The 27,105-nt window shown below is 38.0% G+C and overlaps 2 protein-coding genes across 3 annotated transcripts in view; both read right to left on the bottom strand.

Annotated features, from left to right (window-relative positions):
• Positions 1 to 13,322, bottom strand: part of rcan3 (regulator of calcineurin 3) — a 50,409-nt gene extending 37,087 nt beyond the window's left edge. The window contains exons 1-2 of one of the 2 annotated variants that reach the window (XM_080870469.1): positions 13,154 to 13,322; positions 11,362 to 11,627 (exon numbers count right to left, since the gene is read on the bottom strand). In XM_080870469.1, the coding sequence (XP_080726595.1) occupies positions 11,362 to 11,571 (210 nt within the window). In that variant the 5' untranslated portion in view covers positions 11,572 to 11,627; positions 13,154 to 13,322. The remainder of the gene's footprint in view (positions 1 to 11,361; positions 11,628 to 13,153) is intronic. The other variant, XM_080870470.1, reaches the window with a different exon arrangement.
• A 1,851-nt stretch (positions 13,323 to 15,173) lies between these two features.
• nipal3 (NIPA like domain containing 3) lies at positions 15,174 to 20,306 on the bottom strand. Its single transcript, XM_080871595.1, has 11 exons — positions 20,096 to 20,306; positions 19,431 to 19,499; positions 18,955 to 19,126; positions 18,744 to 18,803; positions 18,456 to 18,601; positions 17,834 to 17,930; positions 17,543 to 17,678; positions 17,320 to 17,408; positions 17,074 to 17,137; positions 16,706 to 16,800; positions 15,174 to 16,575 (listed from the first exon to the last, which is right to left on the bottom strand). The coding sequence occupies exons 1-11, from the start codon at positions 20,129 to 20,131 to the stop codon at positions 16,388 to 16,390; spliced, it is 1,152 nt and encodes a 383-aa protein (XP_080727721.1). The 5' UTR covers positions 20,132 to 20,306; the 3' UTR covers positions 15,174 to 16,387.
• Between the last annotated feature and the right edge of the window lie 6,799 nt (positions 20,307 to 27,105).

Here is a 27,105-nt window from a genome sequence, read left to right as displayed (position 1 = left end):
GCTTTTTGCAAACTGCATAACAAATATGAGAACTGACTGCACAGTATGTTTTTGGTCCACAGCCCACATCTGGTGGGCCACCAGCAGCTGTTCAACATTTTAACCCCGTCCAGCAGCTTAGGAGCTGGAGAGATGAGCTGCCGTATAGCTCTGTGGGGAGGACAGAGACAGAGCGAGAGGAAACACAGAGTGACACGTGCCGATGGTTCCACTGATTGCTTTGAAATCAGGTCAAATCTTTGGATTGGGCTAGGCGGACTCGTTGACCCATATGCAGGCAACAACGCTGCTAAAGGAAACATAACAAAGGAGAAGAAGAAGAAGAAAGAACAGGGAGGGACCCGAGGCAGTTTCAAAGCTTTGAAGAAAACATTGTATTCTGAGAAATGGGTATCATTTTCCAAGGCAAGCAAACAAAGAGAAAGGAAGAAATCATAAGACTGTTCACCAGAGGATGGAAGAGCGTTCTATTCTTTCAGATCTAATTGAAAGCTATGGGATTCTAATGGCAGCTGAGATGGGCACAAGTGGTGCACTGGTGCAATGAGATTGTAGACTGAGCACACTAAATTTAAATAAAGTAGGAAATGTTTATGCTTAAGTTTAAGATCCATTTCACACAACCAAATAATTATCAAAGCAACAAATGCTCAAAAGCGTACAACAGAATGCCACAGTACAGCCAATAGGCAGCATGATGGAGACGGTGAAAAGTAGACAATGATAGCAAAGAGAGCACTCGTGGGCGGGAACGAACAATGATGGGAACAGAAATGAACAAACAAAGCTAAATAAGGGACCAAAACAAAAGGAAACACAACAAAAACATACTCCACGACAAAACATCAGCAACAGCATCAATAATCCTTTTCTGTATACAGAAATCGTTTTAAATGCCGTTTGCTCCAACTCTCCTCCAACAATAATGCTTCAAAAGCAAACTCAGAGGGGAGCTGGTGGTTACATTAAGACAATGAAAAGTTATGCAAGCAAGTGAAAAAGTAAAAAAATCTAAAATATGGAGGATATAAACAAAGTCTTTAAAACTAGGCACAAGTAACCATCCTGGATATACAACACAGTGGATGCTTTCCATTATTATAATGTTAGAACATCTTTTCATTTATTTCTCACTATCAGCTTTACTAAACTTCTTATTTATTTATGGGTTTGTTTCGGCTCGTTAATTTGACACATTCTTGCCTAAAAGCAATCGCCTTGTTCAATTTCACGGACTGCATGATTACTTTTGTTCCTCGTTCATAAGAGTCCGTTTATACTCTGCATCAGTTAAAAAGGCGCTCATACTCTATTGTTGTACTGAGACTGCTATTCTTGAAATCACCCACAGTACATTTCTGTTTTTAGACTGATTGAACCGCAAAATAATCTGGATTTAAATAGAATTGCAAGAGCATGACTAAGAACAAATAACACAATGTCTTACATAGCACAGTAAATCTTAGAGTGTCATAATCAAGCCTTGTGTAGTAGGCGAGGGCGGGGCGAGATGCGTGTGTGGAAGAAAAGCCATCATTTTCATCAAAGCAGCCACACATAAAACCAGTCATAATCGCACATCAAAGAGCTAAAAATTATTTCCACTAAGCTCTTTTGAAGGTGTGGGGGAGGCGGTGTACAAAACAGCAAAACAAGTCCATGATGAGGGTATATAAGGATGTAAGTAGATATATTTATGTTTGAGCTTTTGAAATATTACATCACAGATTTATGTAAGTGGCTTTGATTAGCTGTGGGATTTATTAAATCGCAGGGTAACTGAATGACATTTATGTGCTAAGATATTTTTAATGTGGCATTGGAGATATTACGATATTTTACCACTTGTCTCTCAAATTCAAATATAAACCTAACAAGTAAGATTAAATGAAAAAAAGAATAAAACGATAGTGCTAAAGAATTTCCACAAGTAATGAGCACAAAAAGTTACTTATTTTGTCCAATTAAAAGCGTCAACTAATCATATTTAGAACTTAAACATACAACCACGGTGTTAACAAGAATATTGTAACATTACACAATATTGTAAAAACTTTTAATGAATTAAATGTGTTTGCAGCCTCATGTTTTCTAATCAAACGTAATGATACAAATGTTTTAACAGGTCAGCATTAAATCTCCCTTCTACTTCATGCAACATGCCCAGATCTGTTATTTACTTCAATTCTAACATGAAATAATGTTAAATTTCAAAAACATTAAAATGATTTAAAAAATAATAAGTTAATATCTGCTGCAGTTTGCTTTGATGGACTATTTTGCTTTCCTGGGGAATGTCATCTGCATCCCCTCTCTTAACCACATCTGTTAATGTGTCCACACAGATAAGGAGGCTCTGTTACAGTTACTAAGACCTACTAAGACCAGCATGAAACTTTTATAGTTTTGAGAGTTAGCAAAAATGTGAAAACGACTTTGTAATGTGTTCTACAGCATCTTGGACCACAAGTTTTAACTTGTGAATAATGCAGTGATCAGGTCAGTTTGAATCTTTTTACTCGGGAGTGTTGCTGCTCCTCTCTATCGACCCTTTTACAGCAGCAAAGCCACATCACAGCAAAGCCAACAAACATACTTTTTTCACAGATACACTTCATAATTGCAGGATGTTGCAAACACCAGCTCTACTGCATACCCGCAATCCAGGAAGCTACAAGAAGGAGCTGAACAACTCACCTGTGTAGGGAATTCTGATGATGCGATCAGGCATGTGGTTGGCACACAGAGGGTCTCCTGATGCTCAGAAACTGATTCCTTTATTTTTTTTAAAATTTAAAAGTGCTTTTCCCTCTGAAGCATTGGTGTTTAGTGACTTAATTAAAAATTGGAACAGATCGGACCACTTACCCCCCCCCCCAATACATACTGCCATATCCACTATCACGGGATGGTGAGGATTGAGACTGAACACATTTGCAACAGCTTTTAAAAAAAATTCTTACTGTATTAACTGATGTAACTACTGTAAGAAAATAGATATTGCATAAGTACAAACACATTTTTCATTTTCATGAATAAATCTCAATATTGAATAATTGTAACAACCACCAGTGCCATATCTTTTTCTTTTTTTTTAGCTTATTTTCAGTTTAATTATGAATTGACTAAAACTTTGACTCCAGTCTCTTTTATCTACAAGGCCACTGGATAGTCCTGAGAAAATAATTATTATTTATAATTATGATATAATTATTATTTAGTACTAAGTATTATTTATTTTTAAAAAATGGCAAACCTTGCTTTTTGTTTTGTCTCATCTAGTAGAGAACCAAAACCTTCGCCATCAGGAAGGAAATAAAGAGAAGGTTCTCCCAAAGTCCACCAATCTTCAAAGAATGAAAGATCACATCTTATCAAACAGTACATGCTGTCGGTGGAGCAGACATATGGTAACACAGAGCGAAAGTCATAAAATATCTGCGGCCCCCATCTTGTGAGGAAAAGCAACCCCACAGATCCCTTAGGCAAAACAATCCACCTCCCCAAACTTGTGAGAGAAAAGCCTGGAGTAGTGGAAGTGAAGGAGAAAGAAAGGCCCAAAGGCAGAAATAGATCCGCACGAAGACATGTGCCAAGCCTGACAGAGAGAGAAGAAACCAAACAGACAGGACATCTGGAAGGACCGCAGGATCGGCACAAAGAGTGTCCAAAAACAAGCTTCTGTAAAAGCCTGGAAGATTTCAAAGACGCTGCAGTTGTGAAGAACAAAGTTGTATAATAGGAAGTTGGGGAAAAACAAAAAGAGAGGAATGCTAAACTGGTTAGATGAATCCATGACCATTATGACAGGAAGATAGATAGAATACAGGCAAGAGAATGAGGAGAGCTGTCAGTTATATCCAAGTTACTCATAATCATACTAACAACAACATTTTGCACCTTTGTTCTTCACTGTTTCTCATCCCTCCATTTATACTGGGCTGTTAAAACACTCCAGTGGTCACCTCTGTTTTTTTCTTGACCACAGAAAGAAGAACAAAAACAGGAGATACTCCTCAGACGTGACACTTTGATATCTTTAGGAAGGAAAAGGGCAAAAAGAAAGAAGTGTTCAGAATTAACAAGGAGTCAGTGAAAGAAACTAGCACTACAAAGCAACCGCCTGTAGCAATGACCATTTTGACCACATTGGTGAAGAACAAAACATTTGTCTGTAGGTATCATATCTTGTGACAAAATCTCAACTGCAATAACTTCAGTAATAATATTTATTTCCATAGCTTGGTCATCCAATGGTCATCCAGTTCTCACAAAGAGTTTTGTACACCCAAGAGCGTCTCAACTATCAACAATTAGGTTTGTAGAGCTAAAACACCCATTACCATCAGCAGACAGCTGTATCATCTTAATCATAAAGGCTCCACTGAGACCAACCATTTTCAAGCCTCCTTCATAAGACTTCATCAAAAAGTTGATTACGGTGTCACCGCCTTTGTTGTCAAATCAACACTCAAATTATTTCACAACAATTTGACCCTGTTAAATGGTATTAGGGGAAAATGAGTCCCCAGTGTTTAACAAAACAGTTCAGCAAATTTAATTTCACTCAGAAAGGGAGCTGATCCATGTAAATATCAAACAGATCTTAATAAAACCACGTCTGAGAAGGGCTTAGGGAACTGTGTTTCTTTGTATAGAGGTTTGAGTGCATTTTACAGTGTTACAGAAGAGGTCATTATAGTTAACTAGAGACAAAAAAAACTAAAACTAGCTGTAAAAAAATTAAATTAACAACAAAAAACCCTAACTTTTGACAAAAAAATGTAACTAACTGAAGCAATTTTGTGAACTTGGAAAACAAACTAAAAATAAAAATATAGAGGTAATAATCTTAGTTTTAATATTTGTCAGTCTGGTAAAATTCTATTCACATTTGCCTAATGAGAGACTGATCAACATGTTTATTGAGACTTTGGTCGTCTATAAGACTGTGAGTTAAAATGTTCTGTGTTTTTAAAGTGACACCTGTACTGCTTTTAAACAAATCTTGCCTCTGACACAAGCCTGCCATAAAATAATAATTACAAAGAAAAAAAACTATCGCTGAAAGTAAGAAAAATTAAACGAAACATTTCCACACAATAAAAACTAAACTGAGACCAGAAACACTGCTCTGGAAACTAATTAAACTAAACAGAATTAAAGTCAAAAAGTCCAAAAAAATAATTAACTAATTAGAAAATACAAAATATTTCTGCGTGCAGCCTTTACAGGTTAGCCCATAAAACAGTTTAACAAGCTCACAGTGGATCATAACAATGCAATTTAATTAGTGGATATATTTGTTCTCATTTGCATTTTGGGCTTAAGTGATTGTCTTAGTAAATTCATGAAGGTGAAATATTAAAATAAAAGCAGCAATGACTAGCAATGATAATCTGTTAATCTTAGATTAGGAAATATGTAATCAAATTATAATTACTAATCACCTTTTCTCATCTCCAATAGAGCTGGTGATTACAAAGGGTTTACAGCCAAAGATTTCTTTTTCTGTTTAATTTTTGTAAAAGCAACATCTCCTGATGACACAGTAAACCCTTCACAGACAGGATGGCTTACAGAAGACTTTCTCTCGCTCATATTTTCTAATCAGTCAAGCACATCAATGTAAGAGCCTAAGGGAAAATCTACTGGCAAATTAATGCAACTGTAATCAAACCTCTTAACCCCTAATGCTATTCATGTGTTCAAGCTCTAATTTAGCTCCATATTTGTCATTATGCACAAGCGAACAGGGATCCCTTGTCATTCCACAAAGCAGATGATTGAAGATTTTTTTGTCCTGGGCTTACATGCACACAAATATGTTTTCATCCAGATTTAAAACAACACCTCAAAGCTTTCAAACTAAAACCGGGTCAGCAGACTTTGTTTTAAGGATCAGAGCAGTGTTGAAATCTGCCAGAAGTTTGCACAATGATTTAGTACAGATACGGCCTAATTTTAAGCTTGTTGTTTTCTTTTTTCTTGTACTTATATGCCCATATTACACTGTGGACATTAGGGCAGTGCATATGCATAAACATAAGCAAAGCGTCAAACTACTTGTAGACACGTTCTTCTAAATACTCACCTGAATTTTAAATGTTTAAAAAGTTTTATTACTGATTAATTGAAACTTTTTCATTCATTTTCAGTCCAGTCCTTGCCCCTGACCATTTTCAAGTCCCTAACTCAAGGGCTAAACCAGTGCTATGTCAACAGACAACTTAGTAAAGAGCCGATTTTTAATTGTATTATTCAACAGCCTGTGATAAAAAAAAAACACAATTTGTTTCAATTTCATTATTTAAATGTACAAATGTACAAATGGAGCAAAAAATAATTAATGACAGCCCTATAAAAACTATCTACGGCAGATGAACAGCATCTAAAAGTCATTTCCTGACACAGAACCTGATAGATCCCTCTGCTCCCTCAGTTTATTCAGCTAGTGTTGGTTGTTCTCTGAAGCTTCATGGAGAAATGGTCTCAGTGGAAGGGTGGGTGTGAAGAAGCCATTCTTATGGCAAAGAAACGGGGAGAAAAGGACGAGGTATGCCAAATACACAAGAACTGGACTGAAAATCAGTGGCAACGGGTCCTATTGAGTGATAAATTCAAATTTAGACCTGATTATTGAAGCAGCGTGGGATCATCTTGACAAAGCATAACAAAATTCAGCAAACATTTAAAGAAGAGCTTTGAATGTCCTTCAGGAAGCCTGGAGAATACTTAAAGAAATGACTTAAAGAAATGACAGGCGCTTGCCTAAGAGAGTTCAGGCTGTTCTGTAGAATAAAGATGGTCATATCAAATATCTGACTCTGATTCTAATAGAAATGTAAAAACTCTGTTTTTGCCTTACATACAGTGTTTGGATTTATGTTTGCATTAGTTTCAATAAATATCTCATCCTAAAACAAAAAGAAATTAAAAGACAGTATTATATGTACAATGCTGTACATGCAATAAAATGGTCTACTATTAGACAGGAAAACAAGCATGAGTGTATACACACACACACACACACACACACACACACACACACACACACACACACACACACACACACACACACACACACACACACACACACACAGTTTGAAAAGATGAGACTTTCTTTGAAAAAACCTCCTTAATCACCATAAACTAGCATTTAAGAAAAGGTATGTGTGTGTGTTCAGCTTTCTGTAGATACTAAAGTCTAAAAATGTCTAAAAGTGACTAAAACCTGTCACTGCAAAAGAAAACACTGTCATCTTTTCAAACACTTGAATGCATCACCAGCTCTGTTTAGCCAAATTATGCTTTCTGTTGTCATCTTAAATTGTTTTCCGCTTTCTTCCCTGTTACACACAAAAGCAAAACAAGCACACCAGGCCGCAGAATCACTCCAGTAGGGGTACCAGAATAATATCCAGGCCACAGCAGGAGTAGCGGGCCGGGGGCACTCACTCTCTCTTTACTGCATCGTGTTTGACCTTCAGCCTGCAAAGTACCCGCTCCCTCATGTTCACCCTTTGGGACCGACAGCCAAAAATAGACTGCAGTCTGATACATACAAACATATCACTACTATACACTTGCATGCACACTGTATGTATGTGTACTACATAAACACACATACTCACACTCACTTTACTTCACACTTTTCGAGTCCTGCACCCTACTATCTTTAGTCCCGATGGTTCAGCGGCACTCTGCACAAGGGTTGTCTTTCTTTATCCTCATATATATTTATGTGTGTGTGTGTGTTTGTGTGTGTGTGTGTGTGTGTGTGTATGTATACATACATACATATATTTATATATACATATAGTCATGAGTCACACTATCAAACACATTGCACTCAAGTGGGACAGAAAGTGTGAGAGGAGAGGAGTTTTACTTTTCACATACTTAGAGCACTACATCAATGCTATATTGCTAATGCATTGCTAAGAGGGTCAGCCTGGAAAATTTTGCACTAAAGATAAAGTGGTTACTAATAGTGGTTAACATGTTTTGCTGTGCCAACTGGATGGCCCCTTTGTATGAACAAAAACGAAGTTTCAACAAATTAGAAGCAATGCTCATGTTAGGGTTAAAGCGGGCCATAAAGCTCTGGAACATCATTCTGGCACCTTCAATTAATGAGTAATTAAATCTGATAAGTATTTTAATACATAATGAATATAAAGCAAGTTCATTTTTCATGTGCTGCAGCCTGATGCTCCTTCCAGCTGATGTCAGGGAGATACTCAGCAAATTAGAAAGTAATGTCACCCCACGGGTCTGCCTGCACATTCATACACGTCCCTTTTCCTTCCCCTCCTGCGTTCATGCTGCAGGCTTCAATAAAGCCAGGCTACAGAACAGGAGCAAGCATAAACGTTTCTTTTTTTGAGTGCAGATTTTTAATATCAGCAAACACAGAGATGTTTTTTGGAAATTGGAACACAATGTGTCCGTTAGCTAAAGGTGACATCTAAGACATGGAGAAAAAGGAGAGAAAAAATGAGAGATTATTTTCAGAGATGAATACTACTCAGCTAAATAAATACTTAAATAATGAATTAAACTGCAAATGCAACACTTGGAGCTCCATTTATGGTCCCTCAAGTTTATAAGTCTAATACTCAGTTACTTTTTGGCTTGACTCCGCCCCCATCGATGTCTAACACTAACATCTTTGGGGCTTCTAAATGCTCCACTATCATGTTCACAGCCTGCCACTAGAAGCTAATGTTTACTGTCCATCCGTTTTCTGCTGGGTAGGTACTGCAGCGCTGTGTGGCTCTTTCTGGCTTTGTTGCTGAGGACATGTGTTTACTGCAGCTCGAGATGAGAATAATTAGAGAGCTCTGGAGAGCTGAGACAAACTTCAGAGGCATCTCATAATTCACTGTGGGTAGGTTAGTATCAGTAGCCGAAAAAACATGTAACATTTAACCTGCTGTTAACATAATTATTTGGATATCTAACACGCATAATTTACATTAATCTTATAACAAAATTTGTTTGCCTGCAAGATAAGAACATTTTGTTTGGTGTTGCACTGCAGCTGCTACTTGCTTGATCGCACTGGTTATGGAGTGAGGAGTGCTCAGGCTGACAGAAGCAGAAGCAGCAATAAAAGCTTTGCTCGGTGCTGATTAGGCCTGATATACGCTAGGCACTATGGGGGACAGCTCATGACGGCTCCCCTGACCTTTGCCTTCATAAGCACAGAAACCCATTTGCCTTGTTACTTTGCCCACACTCCCTCACTCCTTGTACACACTTGCTTTCTGTGGGTGCTCTACAGCAGATAATGAATCATTTCAAAATTAGAAGCTGCTCTAAGAGCACATTGCAGCGTGAACACTAAGATGTTCTCTCTGACATTGAAAACTAGGAAATACCAAACTGGATCCTCTGTATGAACAACTGACAAAAAAGTCCTCTTTTGGAATATTTTTAAAACATATTAATTTAACAAATAAAGGTCACTTGCCTATAGCGTAAATGATGAATCTAACTTTATAAATGACACATGCAGAATGATAAAGAAAGGCCCATTAGGTATTTTAATTGACATGATGATATGAGTGCTATGCATGATCATTTAAATCATTAAGTGTATTAGTGCAGTCCTGTATTAATAATGACGCGTCATTTAAATTAGTAAATGAATAATAAAGCCGAGGATTAGTGGAGACATGAGCTGAGCCAGTCAGACCTTAGCTGATCTTCCTATAAAAACTAAAAAATCCAAACACTTTTGAGGCATCTCTCCATTTCAGCCGAAAGCTGGTCAGGAGCAAAAAATAGTGCAGATAAAAGAGGAAGTGTGCCACTAGGTTTTACTTACTTTTCACTAATGCAGAAGAAAGGAAAAAGGCTTTTACAGTGTGCTAAGAGCTTCTCATAAACATGGAGGCAAATGTTTCTCTGTCTCAGTAGCCATCTCTCCTCTCTAGAAGAGCACAGTGTGATTACAGCAACAGCCCATCCCTTCTACATGCAGGCCTTTGAGAACAGAAACAGAAGGTAATGTCGGAGCTGGGAGAAAGCCAAGAGCCCAAAGACACAAAAATGTAGGTTGCTATGTTCCTGCTGAATGTTGACAACACATTTAGATAAGTTTATAGCAGTTAGGCAAATGCTGAAATCTTCCAAATTTAACACGATTTACAGGTTGTGTGTGGTTGTGTGTGTAAAATTGAAAAAGCACAGCTACAAGCTAAAAACAACCTCATAAAAATCCGTGTTCATGCTCTGAAAATACCACACCCAACCTGTTTTTTATTTCATATCTCTTTGTGCCCTCATTCTAAAGGCTTAAATAAACCTCAAAAAGTTCTATATTTAGCATAGCTCATTTATTTGAAACATATGGAGAACGTTCTATTGACAGGGTCTCACTGAAGGGTGTGTGGGTGGTATTTCCACTTAAAAGCTGGAGTGTGAATCGTAATGAAGTGAGGAGGCAAAACGAAAAGGAAGGGAAGGGGGTGGACTCGAGCGCTAGGAGCAATGGGTGTACGAACAGCAAACTCACAAAGCAGGAGTGATTCATTTAAAGGGATTTGGTGCATGCGCCAGATTTAGCCTCTCTGCTTTGCATTTATACACATAGAGAGGATAAAAAAAAGAAGGCTACGAAGAAGCACAGAACGGGGGAGGAGGGAGGTATTTAAAGAAAGTAAGACAGATAAGAAAGTTAACAGGAAAGTTTGTAGATTGTGATCAGGGGATGATGAGCTTGATAGTTTTGGGTGACCAAGAGGATGGACCTTACAGAAAAAAGACTTGAAGACAGGGAAATGTAACGATGCCAGCTGGACGGATGGAGGGATGACAGCGCAGCGTAATTGGATTAAAGGGCAGAAAATTAAAAGTATTTACTTTGTATCCTCCTCCAGCAAATAGGATCCACTGATAGCACGTATTGCTGTTCTGCTGAGCTACGAGAAAGGCAACACTTTCAAAAGAGGCCTTAACTGAATATATACAGTATGCATGTGCATAGACACAATTCCATATAATTGTGTCTGCATCATATATGCATGAGATCTGTAATATAAATAATACAATGCATGAGATGATGATTCTGTGCATGTCATGTTGTAATCTGCTGCTCTGCACTCGTGTTCCCTGGCAAACAAACAGCAACATCAGGTGTGCATATGTGCGTGTGCTTTTGCGGCTGAGCAATCAGCAGCGCAGCTTGAGACCGTGACTGGACTTCGACAGACAGGATGACAACTGCGCACGTGTTGCCAGACTTTAAGTCTTGGACGGGCTGACACACTGAGCGAGATGACTCAAACGCATAAACACCCAGTCACGCAAAACAAAGACACAGCCCAGAAAGTGCGTTTTGCAGCAGCTCACCCTGTGCAAGTCCTGCTCGAACACAGCTTCGTGGACGCTGCACGCAAAGAGCGCTGTGGGAAGGTCGCTCAGATCCATCATCTCCTCCACCATGCCGTCTTGATCACTCTCTCCAAATATCATGTCCTCTTCCTCATCATCATCCTCCTCGGGATCACTGCTGTAGGCCTCTGAGCCGTTACTCCATGCCTTGGAGCTCTTTCGCAGCATTTTGAAGGCTTTTAGGCAGCTGCTGACAGAAGGGTGGAGATGACAGAGGATGGGGACTGGGAACAGGGTAGGTTTGGGGGTTGGAATTTGGAAGATAAGTTGGTGAGGCTGGATGAATGTGTGTGTAAAAGTTGGCTTAGTGTGAGGTGACAGTGAGATGCGGGTGTTTAACTAGATCTTAGTGGTAGGATGGAAAGGGAAAGTAAGATTAAGAAAAGCAAAACAGGATAAATTAAAGAAAAAGGTTTGCATCCTATTTGTAGGTTATATTTTCTCCCAGTTCAATTATACCATTCCCTCCCAGCAAGGTTATTAGCTAACTAAGACTAAACTTAAAACTAAGATGTGAAAATCATTTTACTTGACTAATTATTAAGGTAAAATTAAAAACTAAACTTTTGAAGAAAATTAAAACTACTGAAACTTGGAAAAAGTAACTTAAATAAAATAAAAATAAAGAGGAAATATCCTCAGTTTTAGGATCTGTTAGTTTAATACAATGCTATTACAGAATTGCTCATTGTTGTGTGTTTTTATTCTAGCACTTGTACTGATTTCCCTAAATCTTGAATCAGACATATTCCCTCGTATAATAATTAGACAGCAATAATTAAAAAATTAAAAGACTCAAACTAACACTGAAACTAATAAAAACGAATCTAAAACTAAACTGAAATAAGAAAACCCACTCATGAAACTAACTGAAGACAAATTGAAATAAAAACAAAAACTAATTAGGAAACACAAAACTATGATAACTCTGGCTTCGAGTCAAATTTTATTACCAAATATTTTAAAGATGATGCTGACTTTATTTGACCCCAGTTACAAAATAATCTCTTCAATCATACAAAAAAAGAAAGATAAGGCATAAAATATTTATTTAACCATCACTAACTGTGAAGAAGCCCTCAAAAAAAAAAAGAGTTTAATTTTCAAAAAAGGTACATATAAATTACTTGTGGTTGACTTACAGTTTTCCTCTTATTTTATATGAAAAATTAAATAATTATATTAAAGAAAAGAAATGGATAGGGGGGGATGGTTAGCACCGCCAACGCTGCACTGAGGTAAGAGTGCCATCTAGTGGTATAAATATACACATACACCACAAGATGACACTTCCTGTGAATATTTTAAGTACAATAAAACGCCAACATCTAAAAAAGAAAAAAAAGAGCCAACTGTCAGATATTTAAAATAACACCGACGAGGAAGTTTGTTTCAATATAACTTCCTTGTAGCAAGACAGGAATGGTAAAATCGACGGCAGCGAACCGGCAACATCTCCTCCCTGTTGTTTAAGAGGATCGTGACATCAAAATTTGCGTTGGGTGTACGCAGAGGAAACCCCTGGACATTACGTAAAGCTCGTGCAATGAATAAATAAATAAATAAATAAACAATACGATTCTGGCGTTAAAGCACTTTGCTATCGATACCAAAGATTGTTTTTAAGCCTCAACAAATTTCAATTTTTATACAAAAGTTAGCACACAAACACAGACGCGCGCAGAGGATGAAGTTACTCTTTTATTTTTTTCCCTCTGTAATCGCGTCCCATGCAAATATTTCCACTCACCTCCCTACTGTCAGCGAAAGCGACCGAAACAACCCATTGCAAGCGCACTTACATCAGGATTTTTCCGGTGACTTTGTTAAACGCAGCAAATAGAAGCTGTTCGTGTTTATTTTGAGGCTGTTGACGGAAACGTGGGTGTTTGTTATTACTGGATTATTTCACTCCGATGCAGCCTACTTCCACCGTCTGGATCCGCAGGTGGGGCCAATCAAATATGCGCGTATGCTCGCAGCGACCAATCAACGTGCTGAAAGGGGAGGACGCTACAGCAGCTTCATGATTGGTGGCGGCCAAGCAGCAAAGATGCACAAAATCCGCTGCTGTATGGGGTCAGAAGGATTTCTTAGAGTCATATCAGTCAGTAAGGATCGCTTTGCTATCTTCTGCATGTTTTAGCTGAATATATACACATTTCAGTGTTTCTAGAATCAATTGCTGTTATTTTTCCTCTATCTACCTGTTGCTCAGTCAAAATAAAGTAGCTAAGCTTTGTGTCTTTTAACTAGTGAAATGTAGTTCTGAAGATTTTACAACGGTTATCAATTCAAAAGCAGATTGCATGCTATAATACGATAATATTGGTATTATTGTGGCTCCAGGCCAAAGTCAAATAGAGGCATTGATATACATTATATCAGGGATGTCTAACATAATTTTACATTGTGGAACATGTGCAGTCAATTTTGAGCTTAAATCCCTGAAATATTTTACTATAAGAAAAAGAAATGCAATTTTCTGCAATACATCTCAGGTTTTCTTCATGATGTAGAAATGATGCTTTGACTTTAAATTAGAATAAATAAATAAAGGTTCTGTTAAACTGCCCTGCAATTATAAAACGGAAAATGCTTGCTTGTCCTATTTTTTATGGTTATTTTCATGGTCAACCTACAGCAAAAATCTTAAATTTCTTTCTGTCATGTAATTGTTTATCTTTTACTTTTACTTTGGTGTAGTATGAGTGGCGATGGGCAGCTAGAAAAGCCGTGAAACTCATGAAAATGCAGTTAAAAAACAAAAATGTATCCCTTCCTTCACATTTTCCAAAGTCTTTGGTGGGCTGATTCTGGCGCCTCTGCATTATATGTACAAAGTCATCCCCATTATATATAAACCGGCTTTAAAATGGAGTTGGTTCCCCCTTTGCGTGATTTTTTGCCCATTTATTCAGAAGAGCATTTGTGAAGTCAGTAACTGATGTTGGATGTGAGTTCCTTGCTCATAATCTTTGTTTTAGTTTAAGATTTTTGATCAGGTTTAGACCAGGGCTTTATGTGAACCACTCAAGTTCTTCTGCACTAAACTTAAATGCTGGAACAGAAATCGGCCTCCTCCAAACTTCTCTGACAAAGCTGGGACAATATGCCTGTCCAAAATGTTTTGGTAAGCTGAAATATTGGAACCAAGCCAACCCCACAAAAACAACCCTGTAGTACAATTGATCCTCCACCAAACTTTACATCTGGCAGCTAGGTAAGATCCTCATTCCAAACCCAAACTCATCCATCACACTGCCAGACCGAGAAGCATGATTTGTGACTCTACAGAACAATAGACCTTGTTTCTACTGCTCCAGTCCAGTAGTGGCTTGTTTCGCACAACTCAATATGACACTTGATGATGTAAGGTTTGCCCGCAACTGCTCTTCTATGGAAACCCATGCTCTGAAACTCCTGGCACAGTTTTTGTGTTGATGTTAATGCCAAAAGACGTTTGGAACTCTTCCATTAATGAGTCAAACTGAATTCTAGACACTGTGACTATGTGCTGTCATTCCTAAACACTTCCATCGTGTGTTAATACCACTTAGAGTTGATTGCTGAATATCTAGGAAGGAAGAAATTTCACAATCTGACTTCTTGGAATAGGGGCCTGCTATTACAGTAGGGTGCTAATGTTGAAGAGTTACATCAATGTCATTTTAAAACCACTAATGTGAAGAGTTGCAATTTAGCCAACAAAGAGCTAAAAATGTATCAGAAATCCCATAAAGCACAACTCTGACCAAACAAAAGCTGCATTACGTTAACTTTATGAGACAAGATTACACACCACTGTATATTTTACAATGACAAAAATCTGACATTTACATTACCAGTGCCGTTTTTCAACAGTATCCCAGTTTCATTAGAAGATTAATTATCACCACAATAACCACATACTGAACAGTGTTAAAGCAACGAGCCCTCGGGTAGCTGTTCTAATAACACTGATGAGATGCAGTGACCCATGTGCAGATGGCAAGTGTCTTAAAGTGCCACTTAGGCAACAATCACTTCATCTAATGATAAAATTGCATTTGAAAGACACTGCAGAAAAGAGTAACACTAACTACGTTTTTTATTTCTAGATTTGGGTGCTCTCAAAAACTCCCATGTGTTGAAAAGGGACAACCAAAAGTTACAAGTTCAATTGACAATGTGCACCGTTTTAGCTGGACAGCTTCATTTTTTATATATTCTGTTATTACACCCATTTTACTTATTAATCTTAAGATGCAAATTTTTAAGATCCCCCAATATGAAATTACTGCAACTGTACTTCTGATTAAGACAGTCCCTGACAGACTCCCCTCACCTTTTATCAACAGATGTTCTACAGAATTTGTAGCTACCATCTATACAATAAATGATCCAGTTCAGAACCAGATTTCAAGGCACGTTCAAAACTTTTAAGATACGATTAATAAATACATAATAATAAATTAAGACAACTGCAACCCAGTGTTTGGTCACATTAAGAAATGAAACAGTGCAGTGCACTCCCAGGATTAAGAGAAGGCAGAAAACTGTGCATGGAAGACAGTTGGAGGGAAACATTTAAAGCCAAAATATAATTTGACAAGTCTGAGAAGCTATATTATAAACAGCCATGGTTTGAGTCCTCCATGGAAGAACAGATCATTGTATGGCCCCATTGATAAGTGAATGGGAACAAATTGCTAACTATTTGTGGAGTGCTCACTGGAGGTATCCGAGATGACATCAAGTATAAGGTAGGCAGCTTCAAGGCGCAACACTGTCTCTTTTTCTCAAGTGAAGTTTGCAAACCCATCAAACAGTCTTTGGGTTTCTTCTGTTCATTCCTGTAATGAATACAGCGGACAGCTTTTAAAAAACGAAAGCTTTCCAAGTATGTGCACAGGAGCGTCAAGCCAGAGCTGGCCTTTTGTAGCTACTTGAATGTTATTAATTGTTGAATGGAGGACTTGGGAATCAGGAGATGCACTCATGTTTAATCTCTCTTTATGGCAGGATGGCCTTGTGATGCATCACTGGTTCTAGGTCCGAGCGGTGGCGTTTCCAGGTGGACTGGGAGAGGAGCAGGAGCCACTCCATTGTTGTTGACAAGAGTCCCATAGGAGAAGGAACCACTGTAGTCTGGCTGAATGACTGGGCCTTTGTCGTGGATCGTCGGGACACCTGATAATGGAACGGACAGGCAAAGGTTCTTAACACAACTTCAGCAGAGCTAAAATGCCAATGCAAGCCTGCGTAGCTTGAAATCTCAGAAGACACAATTTATGATGTTTATGTTAAAATTTATACAAACCATTGCTCATATTCAAGGTGACGCACGGCTCAAATATCCTTGCCTTTTTCTTGGTTTTGGTTATAAGGAACACTCCAAGGAAACAAACTGCAGATCTGTACAAAGCACAAAACAAGCATTTACATTTATTAATTTTTTTAATACAAAGTTTTACTGCTTGGTATTTCAAAGAGATACTGTATAACACATTTCTGCCAAGCATGTTTTTATTGTGTTTATTAGTATAAAAACAAACAAACACACAAACAAAAAAAATGGCGATATTAGGACAGGTGGCCTAACAGCATGCACAACAGTGAGTGACTGAAACCAAAGCAGTCAGAAGTCTAATTTAAAAAACATTCTGCTTATGATGAATGATTACTCACCCCAACAAAAACATGCAGATGTGAAGAACGTCTTCATTGCTAAACTCCAAGTAAAACACAGCTCCTGAAAACCAGAAAACAGCAAATCTTTAATGACTTTGGCATTGTTACTCTAAAAGGCGTGTAGCAGAAATAAAGCAGGTATGGGCTGCAGATGATCTATTAGACAACTATTAGAGTTGCGCACACAAGTTAATCCGATTGAAAACAATGGACAAACCAGCAACAAAGAAGGACATGACTCACCAGCCAACACGGCAAAGAAGGTGGAGAGGATGTAGTTGACACTCGCAACGAGAGAGGAGTCGTGCAGCTTACAAGCTTGGGAGAGAAATCTAGGACGACGGTAACAAACAAAAACAGTGGTGTATTAATTATGCTTATCTACTGGGTCCAATTAAAACCAATTTAAAACAAACAAACGAAAAAAAAAAAGAAAAAAAAAAGCAATCAAGTGATGCAAGTTCACCCTGCTTGGAAGATCGCTGACGCCACCATGCACACAAACATGACGCTGAAGATCGGGTAGTTAAGCTGCATGGTGCCTTCGATGGTGAGAACCAACATGCCTGACACAGCCTTCACTGTCAAGACTGTAACTGAGCCTGTGTGCCAAAAGTACACAAAGTAGGTAAGCAAATAAAGGCGACAAGGAGCGACAGCTTTGGTTCCATTTAAAAATCTGAAATGTGACAATGTATCCTAACAAACATGATAGCAGCTTGGTCGGAAATTGATTGCTTCAATGCAGGACACTCACCCAGCAGTGCCACCAGTAGCAGAATAATAACGAGGTAGTTAGCTTTGCGCCGTTTGTAGAAGTATAAAAGCAGGCAGAATGTGATAATCTCCAGGAGCTGTCAGTTAGGATACAAACAAGAATAAACACCAAATTAATGCCATATAGAGAAAAAACAATATATGAAACACCGGAAAGTCCAATAATAGGACAATTAATCTTACAGACAGAGACAAATGTGTATGCAGAATACCAACAAGGATAAAAAGAGCTGGTCATTTTTCTGCATTTAGTGCAAGGTTGTGGATTATAATGATTGTGTAAAGGGACGACCGAATTAAAAAGGAACAGAAAGTAAAACAGCCTTGCATTAGGTGCCAATTTGATGGAGCTTGTTGGCTCATTTATTCTTACCAGTTTTCCAAACTACAGCCTCAACATTAATCACAACACTGTGGTCATCTGTATGGTTGAGCTCCCTTTAAGAGATTTGTTTTAGCACAACATACAACAGACATGACATATACTAGGCTATTTAAAAGTGTCACTGCTTCATATGTCACGCTCTATATGTTAAACTAAGAACACCACATCTACAGACAGGAACCATTTGAGAACTGTCTATCTAAGAGAGATATCTCACCAGATACAGGAGAACAGGCCATCCAACAAGGTGCTTCACAATGTTAGCTGCTATAAGTTTTTCATGAGAGTTCGGTCCAAATGATACAAGGAGGTATGCCCCTCCAATAACAAGGATGTAGCCCAGGAAGACGAGGCCGTACTGCTCTGAAATATCACCAAGTGAAAACCGGATCTTATTTACTCTGTACAGGACAAACTCTTTGGATGTATAATTTCAGTCAGTAGAGCAGCAAGAAATTAGCATACAATGTCACAATTTCAGTTCACATGGATATTCTGAACTTACTTGCAAAGTCCTTTGGTTTCAGTCTCTCACGCAGGAAAATGAAGCCCAAAATTGAGCTAGCTGGAAAGCAATTTCAAAGGGAACAATCTGAACTTTTAATTCAAGCTCTCCTTTTAATTTGTTCTATTTTTATAAATAACATATTGATTAAGGTTGGAATATGTATCTGTAAAATGCAATACATATATCTGAAAGTGGAATAAATACTTACTCAGGACTGACACGGCATTGAGAGGGGCTACAATAGCAAGAGGGGCAAACGCATAAGAGACAAAGTTTGCTAGCTCCCCGAGACAGGTGAATATAAAACCCGACCACCAGGTTTTAGTGCGATAGAAGGCACGATGCTCCTTTGTTCCTGCTAACTTCACATGGCTGTATTTCTGCAAACAAAAGAAAACATGCAGGTAAAACACAGCTGTGACAGCGTAAGCAGAAAATTTACACAGCAGTACACGGTGCAAAGCAAACATAAACAAGGCCTAAATCAAACTATAAAAGAGAACATTTAAATAAGGGATGTCATGACAGCATATATCATTTATTCCACATAATTTTTAAATCCTGTAATGACCTAGCCTCACCTAGAAGCTAGAGGACATGACTCACAAAGGGCATGCACAGACAACATTGATAACATTGTGTATCAATTTAAAGACGTGAAAGTTTTTTCAAGGAGCCATGTACCTGAACGGTTAAAGAAATGCTGACAAGCACATTTCCAAAAATTGCAAGTAAAGTCCCGATGAGGTTGTCCTAAAAAGAAAGAGGAAAACATTTATTAAAATTCACATATTCGATCAAAGTTAAATAAACACAGTTTAAATCTATCTTTTTAAACCCCAAGGCAAAAAGAAAGAGAAGTTCGCTTTTTCATGGCACAACTCTTTGTGAACATTCAAATATATAACGCAGAGTGATTAAAGCGGATGCGTTGGCAGTTTTGTCTATAACAAATGCACAACGTGTCCGTCTAGTCAGATAAAACGAGACTTTGAATGAATCTAGATAAAAAATACAAAGCAGAAGGCCAAGACGTAGAAGTTGGACTTTAACCTAGACCAGATGAACAATACTCGTGCTAAAAGCCACTCGTAACACTACAACAAAGAAATAAGACGAACAGGAATGGCCATAAGGGGGATCCCGATTACGCCCTGCCACCACTATTACAAAACAATAACAGGAAACAGACTTTGTAGCTCAACTTTTGTTACAACCGTAATTTTTAAAACCTTGAAAACAGCGCTTTTGTATGGGTTTAGACACCCGCTACTAGAGCAAAGAGGTAAACATACAGTATTAATAGTCGATTATACATTAAAGTACTGTTTTTAAACTAAGCGTCTCACCGTGTAGGACCCTATTTCGGCTCCGTTGTAGTCCATTTCTGTTAGATACACACGCGTTCTCGGAAAAGTACCAGATATTTCACCTTGTCCGGTTGCTTCTGATTTGACGTAAAGTATCTATCGCTCATTTTTGTGCGTGTCCATTTTTCTTTTTTAGCTCTACACTCAGAAAGACACCATCTTTGAGACGAGGAGCATCTCACTTCCGGATTGAATTCACCTGTTTAGTGACGGAAGCCAGTCGGTTTAAACCACGTGACCGCGCACGCTCGCAGCTTTTATTAACAAACTAGAGGAGGATGTAGCCGGTTTAAGGCGTGTCTGATTCTTATTGTACGCAGTGACTTTTAACCTTTTTTTGTTATTCTTGCTGCCTTTTTTTGGCTTCTCTTATTAGTTACTGTAGTTCAGCACTTAGTTAGCAGTACCGAATGCGAACACTAGGGTGTGCTATTGACTTGAGATTTAGCCAACAACTTTTACAGCAGAGAAACGAGGCTCAAATACCATTACAGTTTTTTACAGACGCTAGGACACATTTCTCAATACTTAGGTCACGTTTGCAAAACTCCTCACACAGTGAGCACAACAGAAGTCTATGTGGGCTAAACTGAGGACCAGTTATCATTATTTTGGCACAAAATGCATTCAATGACTACAACAAAAGTGACCTAAGTATTGGGAAATGTGTCCTAGCGTCTGTAAAAAACTGTAAATTCTTAAATTGTTTTATTTAGAGCAATGTCACACATCTATTATCAATTGTATATATTAAGTACAGTGAGACCAGGAGGGAACACTTTCATCTTTGCAATAATTTTTTAATGAAAAACAACCTGCCAAAAAAGCCATCATTATTACAATCTTACAATCATGACTAACGTCAGTGGTATGTTTTCTGTTTTCTCTTTGTCATTGCAACAGGGAAGGAGTGACAGTACAGTACGTCAATTACTTTTGTACTTTCTATAAAAGTAGCATTGAAAAAACAAAAAAAACCAAAGGTAGGTCAAGGGTGTGAGATACTGTTTCAACAATCAGGAGAGTTTTCTTATATATTTATATATATATATTTCAAAATGAGATTCGTATCATTTAAGAAACCAGTGAATCATTATTTCCATTCCATGCAACATTGCCCAAAAAGAAAAAAAAACCCAACTGTGGTAACTCCAGACATTTTGTGAATGTTTTCTATGCATCTTTTCCCATGAGTTAGCTTTTTAATAAGTAAGAACTATCCTAAACTAAAGCAGCCTGCCAAAATTACAAACTCAACACAAAAAAGATATAATTTTATATTTATACCTTCATTAATCTTCAAATGATAATTTCAGAATCTTGCCTTACGCTCCAAATTAATTAATAACGTTTAAATTTGTTAGTAACACTCCTTTCATTTTATTTGCTAACCAGTAGAGGGAGAGAAACGCCACATCTATGGGAGCTTTACAGTTCTTTGAGGTTTGTTTGGCATTTTTTGTCACGGTTCGCTTACAGCAACCTCACAGTGTAAATACTAGAATGCATGAAAGAGAGAATAAACATGAGTTTCTGACAGTCTTCTAACAGTCACTGACAGGCGTACTGCATGAACATGTCATAATCATTTTTCCATGCCTATTTGCTGATATTTTCCACTTTCAATTGCCAAGAACGTCCAAAACCTTATGATGAAGTCTACGGACAACAGTTGCACAATTGCAGGGCTCTTTGTGCATATACTTGTAGTGGATTGTTAATGCAACGTACAAATATTTTTTTTCTTTAAACCACAGACAAACACACACACACACACACACACACACACACACACACACACACACACACACACACACACACACACACACACACACAAAAGAGGGTTTTCTTTGCTTTTAGTGCGTGCCGCAGATTACTGACAACAGCTCATTAAAGACTGACTTACGGGAAAGAGACATGGTGTTATGGACTGCAGCTATTTATTACTTCAACAGTGATTACAGCTCAGTCGCTGTCAACAGGTGCTTCATCCTTAGGCTGTAAACAGGTGCACGCGGGTATGCAGGTGAAATTTTCCACAGTGTTGCCTCATGAAAAGAATGAATTATGAGGCTGCTTCAAAATGTAAAGCAAATATTTATATATATAAAAAAAGCAAAGGAAGGCATTAAAGCAAAGTAACCATTATTAATTAGCATAATCATGTTTACTAATAGGAGCACTGAGAGACTAAATTTTGTGGGGAATTAGGTTTTTTTAAAGATTAGTGTATCCATCCATCCATTCGCTTCCACTTATCCTTTTCAGGGGTGCTGGAGCCTATCCCAGCTGTCATAGGGAAAGAGGCAGAGTACACCGTGGACAGGTCACCAGTCTGTTGCAGGGCTAACACAAAGAGACACAGACAACCATTGGCACTCACATTCACATTTATGGGCAATTTAGATTAATCAATTAACCTATCCCCACTGATTGCATGTCTTTGGATGGTGGGAGGAAGCTGGAGTATCCGGGGAGAACATGCAAACTCTACACAGAAAGATAGTGGAATTGAACTCAAGACCTTTTTGCTGTGTAGCAACAGTGCTAACCACCGTGCTGCTTAGCATCTTGTTTGTTTAGGTTTACTTCGCAGTTAAGTTAATTGAAAAGCTCATGTGATTTAACTGCAATCTGAATTTTTAATGAATAAAATAGATATGCAAAAAAGTTGGAAATTAACAATAAATGATACAGTTGTAAAGAGTGTAAAAAAAACAGTAGAAAAAATAATTTTGATGAAAAGTCAGAAACTGAGTCAAAGTAAATGTGCACATGTGACACATAAAGATTCACTGATCCCTTGTCATTTTTAAATCATTTCATTGTAATTTTTTTGCATATTGTCAGGAAAAGTAAAGATTGTTTTGTGTCGCATTTAATGTAATTCAGTGCAGTGCCTTATTGCATTTGAACACACTTAAAAACATTAAAAACATTATATGTTTTTTTTTAAATAAATAGAATACAAACATCGCCATAAATATATCAGATAATTAAACTTACCAGTTTCCATTAGTTACTTATTAGTTTTAATGAAAAAAATGTTAATGCTCTTCAAACAAAAAATTAAAATGACTTATAATCTGTTTTTTCCATCTTGAGACCCAGCTCGGTCAGAGGTCTTTGTAGGCAAAGGTGTGTACCTCTCCTAAGACTAGTGGTCATGCGTGGTTAGTGGGCAGACCTGTTCAATGACACCTCTGATAGCTTTGAAGGTAGGCAAATAAACGGATTAACAGGCTGTTGTGGATAAATCACTGAATCAGCAAATCAGCATTTTTAAAGCATCCACAGCTGGAGAAAACTATTCTTTTAATTATACTGAATTATACTGATTTCATTTGCTCTTGATTATTTAATTAATTAGCTCATTTTTAATGAAAAGGGAGAAAGTAAAAAGCAAAGAATCAAAACATAAATTTGTGACCATCAATCCAAACGCATTTTGCTATTTATTTATTTGAAAATATATGTGTTAAAGAAAGGCAGCAGATCTTTATGTTTTAGCAGCAGCAAATGTTTGTGGGTTGTTTTTTTCCGTAAAATAATGAAGAAAATATTCATTCTCTCTCTTTTTTAAAAATAAAGTCCTTCAATAACTGTTTTGCCTACGTTCGTTTAATCCCAGCGTAGGATAACTGCTAAAGATAAGTAAGAAAACCAAAAAAAATAGGCACTTTATTCCTATTATTTTCCTTCTGTGGTTTTAAATATATAAAAAAAACAAATTCTCAGAATGTTCTGTTCTTGGACACATTGTTTAATTTCTTTATCAGGAGTTATTAGGCATAACTACTTTTTACATTTGCTTGTTTTGGTGTTGAAACTAGACAACGGGATTTATCATTACTTATTTTCTTTTTTCGATTTGTGTTCCAGAGAAGTTTCTGTGATATTTTTAGACGTTGTTGCACCTTTACTGCCAAGTTACAGTTCCTGCATGTTTTTTAAAACAACAAAAACAACCTTTAGCATAGCATACAAGGGCTGTGGAGCTTCCTATAATTTACATTTCAAACTTTCCAAAATACTTTAGCATTATTCTCAATACCCTAAAACATATCTTATTATGTCCATGTGTTTACTTTTCCAAACAGTCTCATAAATTTCTTTCTATTCTGCCGGCTCCATGTGATGCGTGGGTGCTGTCCACCATCTCTGAAGGAATGCATGAACGTTAGTGTGGCAGAGTGCATTTAATAACTGCTGGGCCTGTTTTAAACCAACCAGACCAGCATCCTTGTGTAATGGGTGAAGAATGTGCGTACGTTAGATAGGAAAAGGGAATGAACGGGATGCATTCATTGTTGTATGGCACCCTAGTTACTGGAATCACTTCTCCATAAGGTGATACTCCAAGTTGTTAAGGAATGTTAACACGTTATGAAGTGGTGGTAGAAGAGCAGGCTTTTCCTAAATCCTCTGCAAGTCTGGGCTTGTGGAGAACACCTGTAGCAATGAACCCAAAGTGACAGTGACAACTTTACAAAGAATGCTGCATTTAATATTTGAGTGTAATCAAGTACAACTTGTGACCGCGGGTGTAATGCTGGTTGCGTTAACAAGTCAAGTTTTTTGGGCATCCATCCAAGACTCTGGTTTCGATAACATTGTGCGCATCTTGAGCCATCGTCTAAACCGGATCAAGTAAGCTGTGTGACAAAAGATATTCTCAGAAGCGGGTTTTAAAAAGAATAAAAACACGGATATCAACTCAGGATGAGGAGGATGAGGAGATAGAAATATCCAGTAATCACAATAGGTTTTTAATTCAGGCCGTTTCGTCAGGGCTGAATGCTGGGAAACAGACGGCAGGTACTATTTAGAAATCGCACCCTAAAATTGCACTTTTTATTGCTCACGTTTTTATGTCAAGCACAATTTCTGACAACCAGCGCGCCATTTCAAAGCTTCCAATCCTGTTTCTGCCTATAACAGAAGCACTTATCCGTTTCAAGCTTTGTTACAATTCACAGTGATTATCCCCTTCAGCCAACCCAATTACCTTAAACTCTTTCACATGTGCAGGCCCATTTATACAGGAAGAGACCCTAATTAAGACAAAGCATAAAAAACAGAGTTAATCTTACATTCTAGCGGCACTATGCATGCTGTGTTCAGTAAGAACATCGTTTTATGTGGGTGTCATACCTGACTAACACTGAGTGTGTGAGAGGAAAATTACCGTGTGACATAATAGCTGTAATTAGGGATTTCTTTTGCGTAGACACAAACGAGAGGTTACAAAGGATGAATGTGACATTTCCTCCTGGACTCCATTAAAGATGTTCAGCAAGCAGCAGAAAAGTATTAGTAGGCTCAGCAGGAGTCTAGATTAAATGGCTCTATAGTCTGTGGTCATGGGGGCCTCATATCTACGAGGATGTCACATAATTGCATGTCACTTTAGAGTCAAACTATTTTGTTTTATTTTTTATTGTACAAAATACATGCACCCTGCAGTCAGTCCATTTGTTTTTAATGCAATTTTGTGCATGATATCGCTAATAATGGCTTTCTGTAATTCTACTGCTGTCATTTCAGTCCCCTCTCTTGTTTTTGAGCTTGGTTTTTGTTTTTTGAATCTTAAGCTTTCTTCGGATTTTTTTAGCTAAACGAGTAAAACTGGCGTTTGAGTTTTACGAGCTCACAGAAATATTTTACTTAGTGACTTATGTGAGTGTTGATTGCAGAGAATTAGATATCACAAGCACGTTTGTGTCATGGAACAAAGTCATGACTCACATCTCAGATGCAAAGGCTTAACTCTAAACAATCCCTCAACAGTTAAACTACTTAATGCTTCATGATGGATTATGACCGTGCAGTATTGCGTTGCCTCTGATAACGCCTTCGCAGCTTTGTGTACTTGTTACATAAAAAACTGCAACACTCCTGCACTGTTCCTCTACATCTGATCTCACACTTTACAGTATTTTGGCTATAAAGTTATTGCATCATATACCCCGGGTAATTCTGTGAATCGGCATGCAATTGACCCAACCATCTTTTGTCATAATAACCTACACAGTGTTGTGAGAACCCACATTCAACATGGTCTTCAGCCTTGTTCTTTCTATTCTCACCTGCAGTTATGAGAAGAGTAAGATAACACTTTCTCTAAACTCTTGACCCCGACGCACTGTATATGTTACACGTCTCAGATCGGAGCAGTAAGATATTGTGTGTAGGGGTGACTATGGATGAGATGAAGGCTTTCCTTATTCTCTCTTTGGTTTGCTTGTGCTGCAATATATTATTTACTTTACAGCTTCCCACTGGTATGGTCCAGTGGCTCATTGTGTAATGCGGAGGTTTGCACAAGTGTCCTGAGGTGTGCATGTTGTACAAATGTATGCAACGTTCTTCTCAGGCTTGGAATGAAACCATACAGTGTGGAGGAGTTTACATATAAGTGTGTGTGTATGTATCTGTGTGTATAGACAGCATGACCCTGCACATGCTGCCCTGGTGGTTGGTGAGACAGCCAGCTGCAATAAATAAATAAAAAACCACACAAAAAACAAGCTTTTTGTCTTTGTGTGAAGCTGAGAGAAAGAATGGAAAGCAAGAGAGACAGAGAGAGAGATCTTGTCTCTCTGAAATCTGAGCATAGACAGGAGAGCGGAGCGAACAAAAGCCTTGTTTAATTTTCTTTTTTTCCTCTGTTGTCTTTGGTTGTTCCTTCATATTTTCAGCACCCTGTAATCACCGCATCTTGTTAGCTTTGGATTCTGGTTAAACTTGTTGCAGGAGGTGACGACTCCTTCCTTCCTTCCATTCACCCCTACCTCCACCACCCCCCGCATACACGGGGTGGAGGCACATGCACGGGCACACGCAAACATACTCCTCCTCGTGTCTTCTCCAGGCTTCCATTAACACTCATGCTGTAATTTGTGTTTCTTTTAAAACAGGTGACAGGCTGGTTTTATCCTTAAAGGCATGACTGCGTCCTCTTCTTTCTCTACCCCCCCTTTGCACTG

The sequence above is a fragment of the Rhamphochromis sp. 'chilingali' genome, assembly GCF_963969265.1.
Source record: "Rhamphochromis sp. 'chilingali' genome assembly, chromosome: 21".
Taxonomy (NCBI): Eukaryota; Metazoa; Chordata; class Actinopteri; order Cichliformes; family Cichlidae; genus Rhamphochromis; species Rhamphochromis sp. 'chilingali'.
Note: the sequence above shows the minus strand (reverse complement) of the source record. Positions and strands in the feature narration are given on the sequence as shown.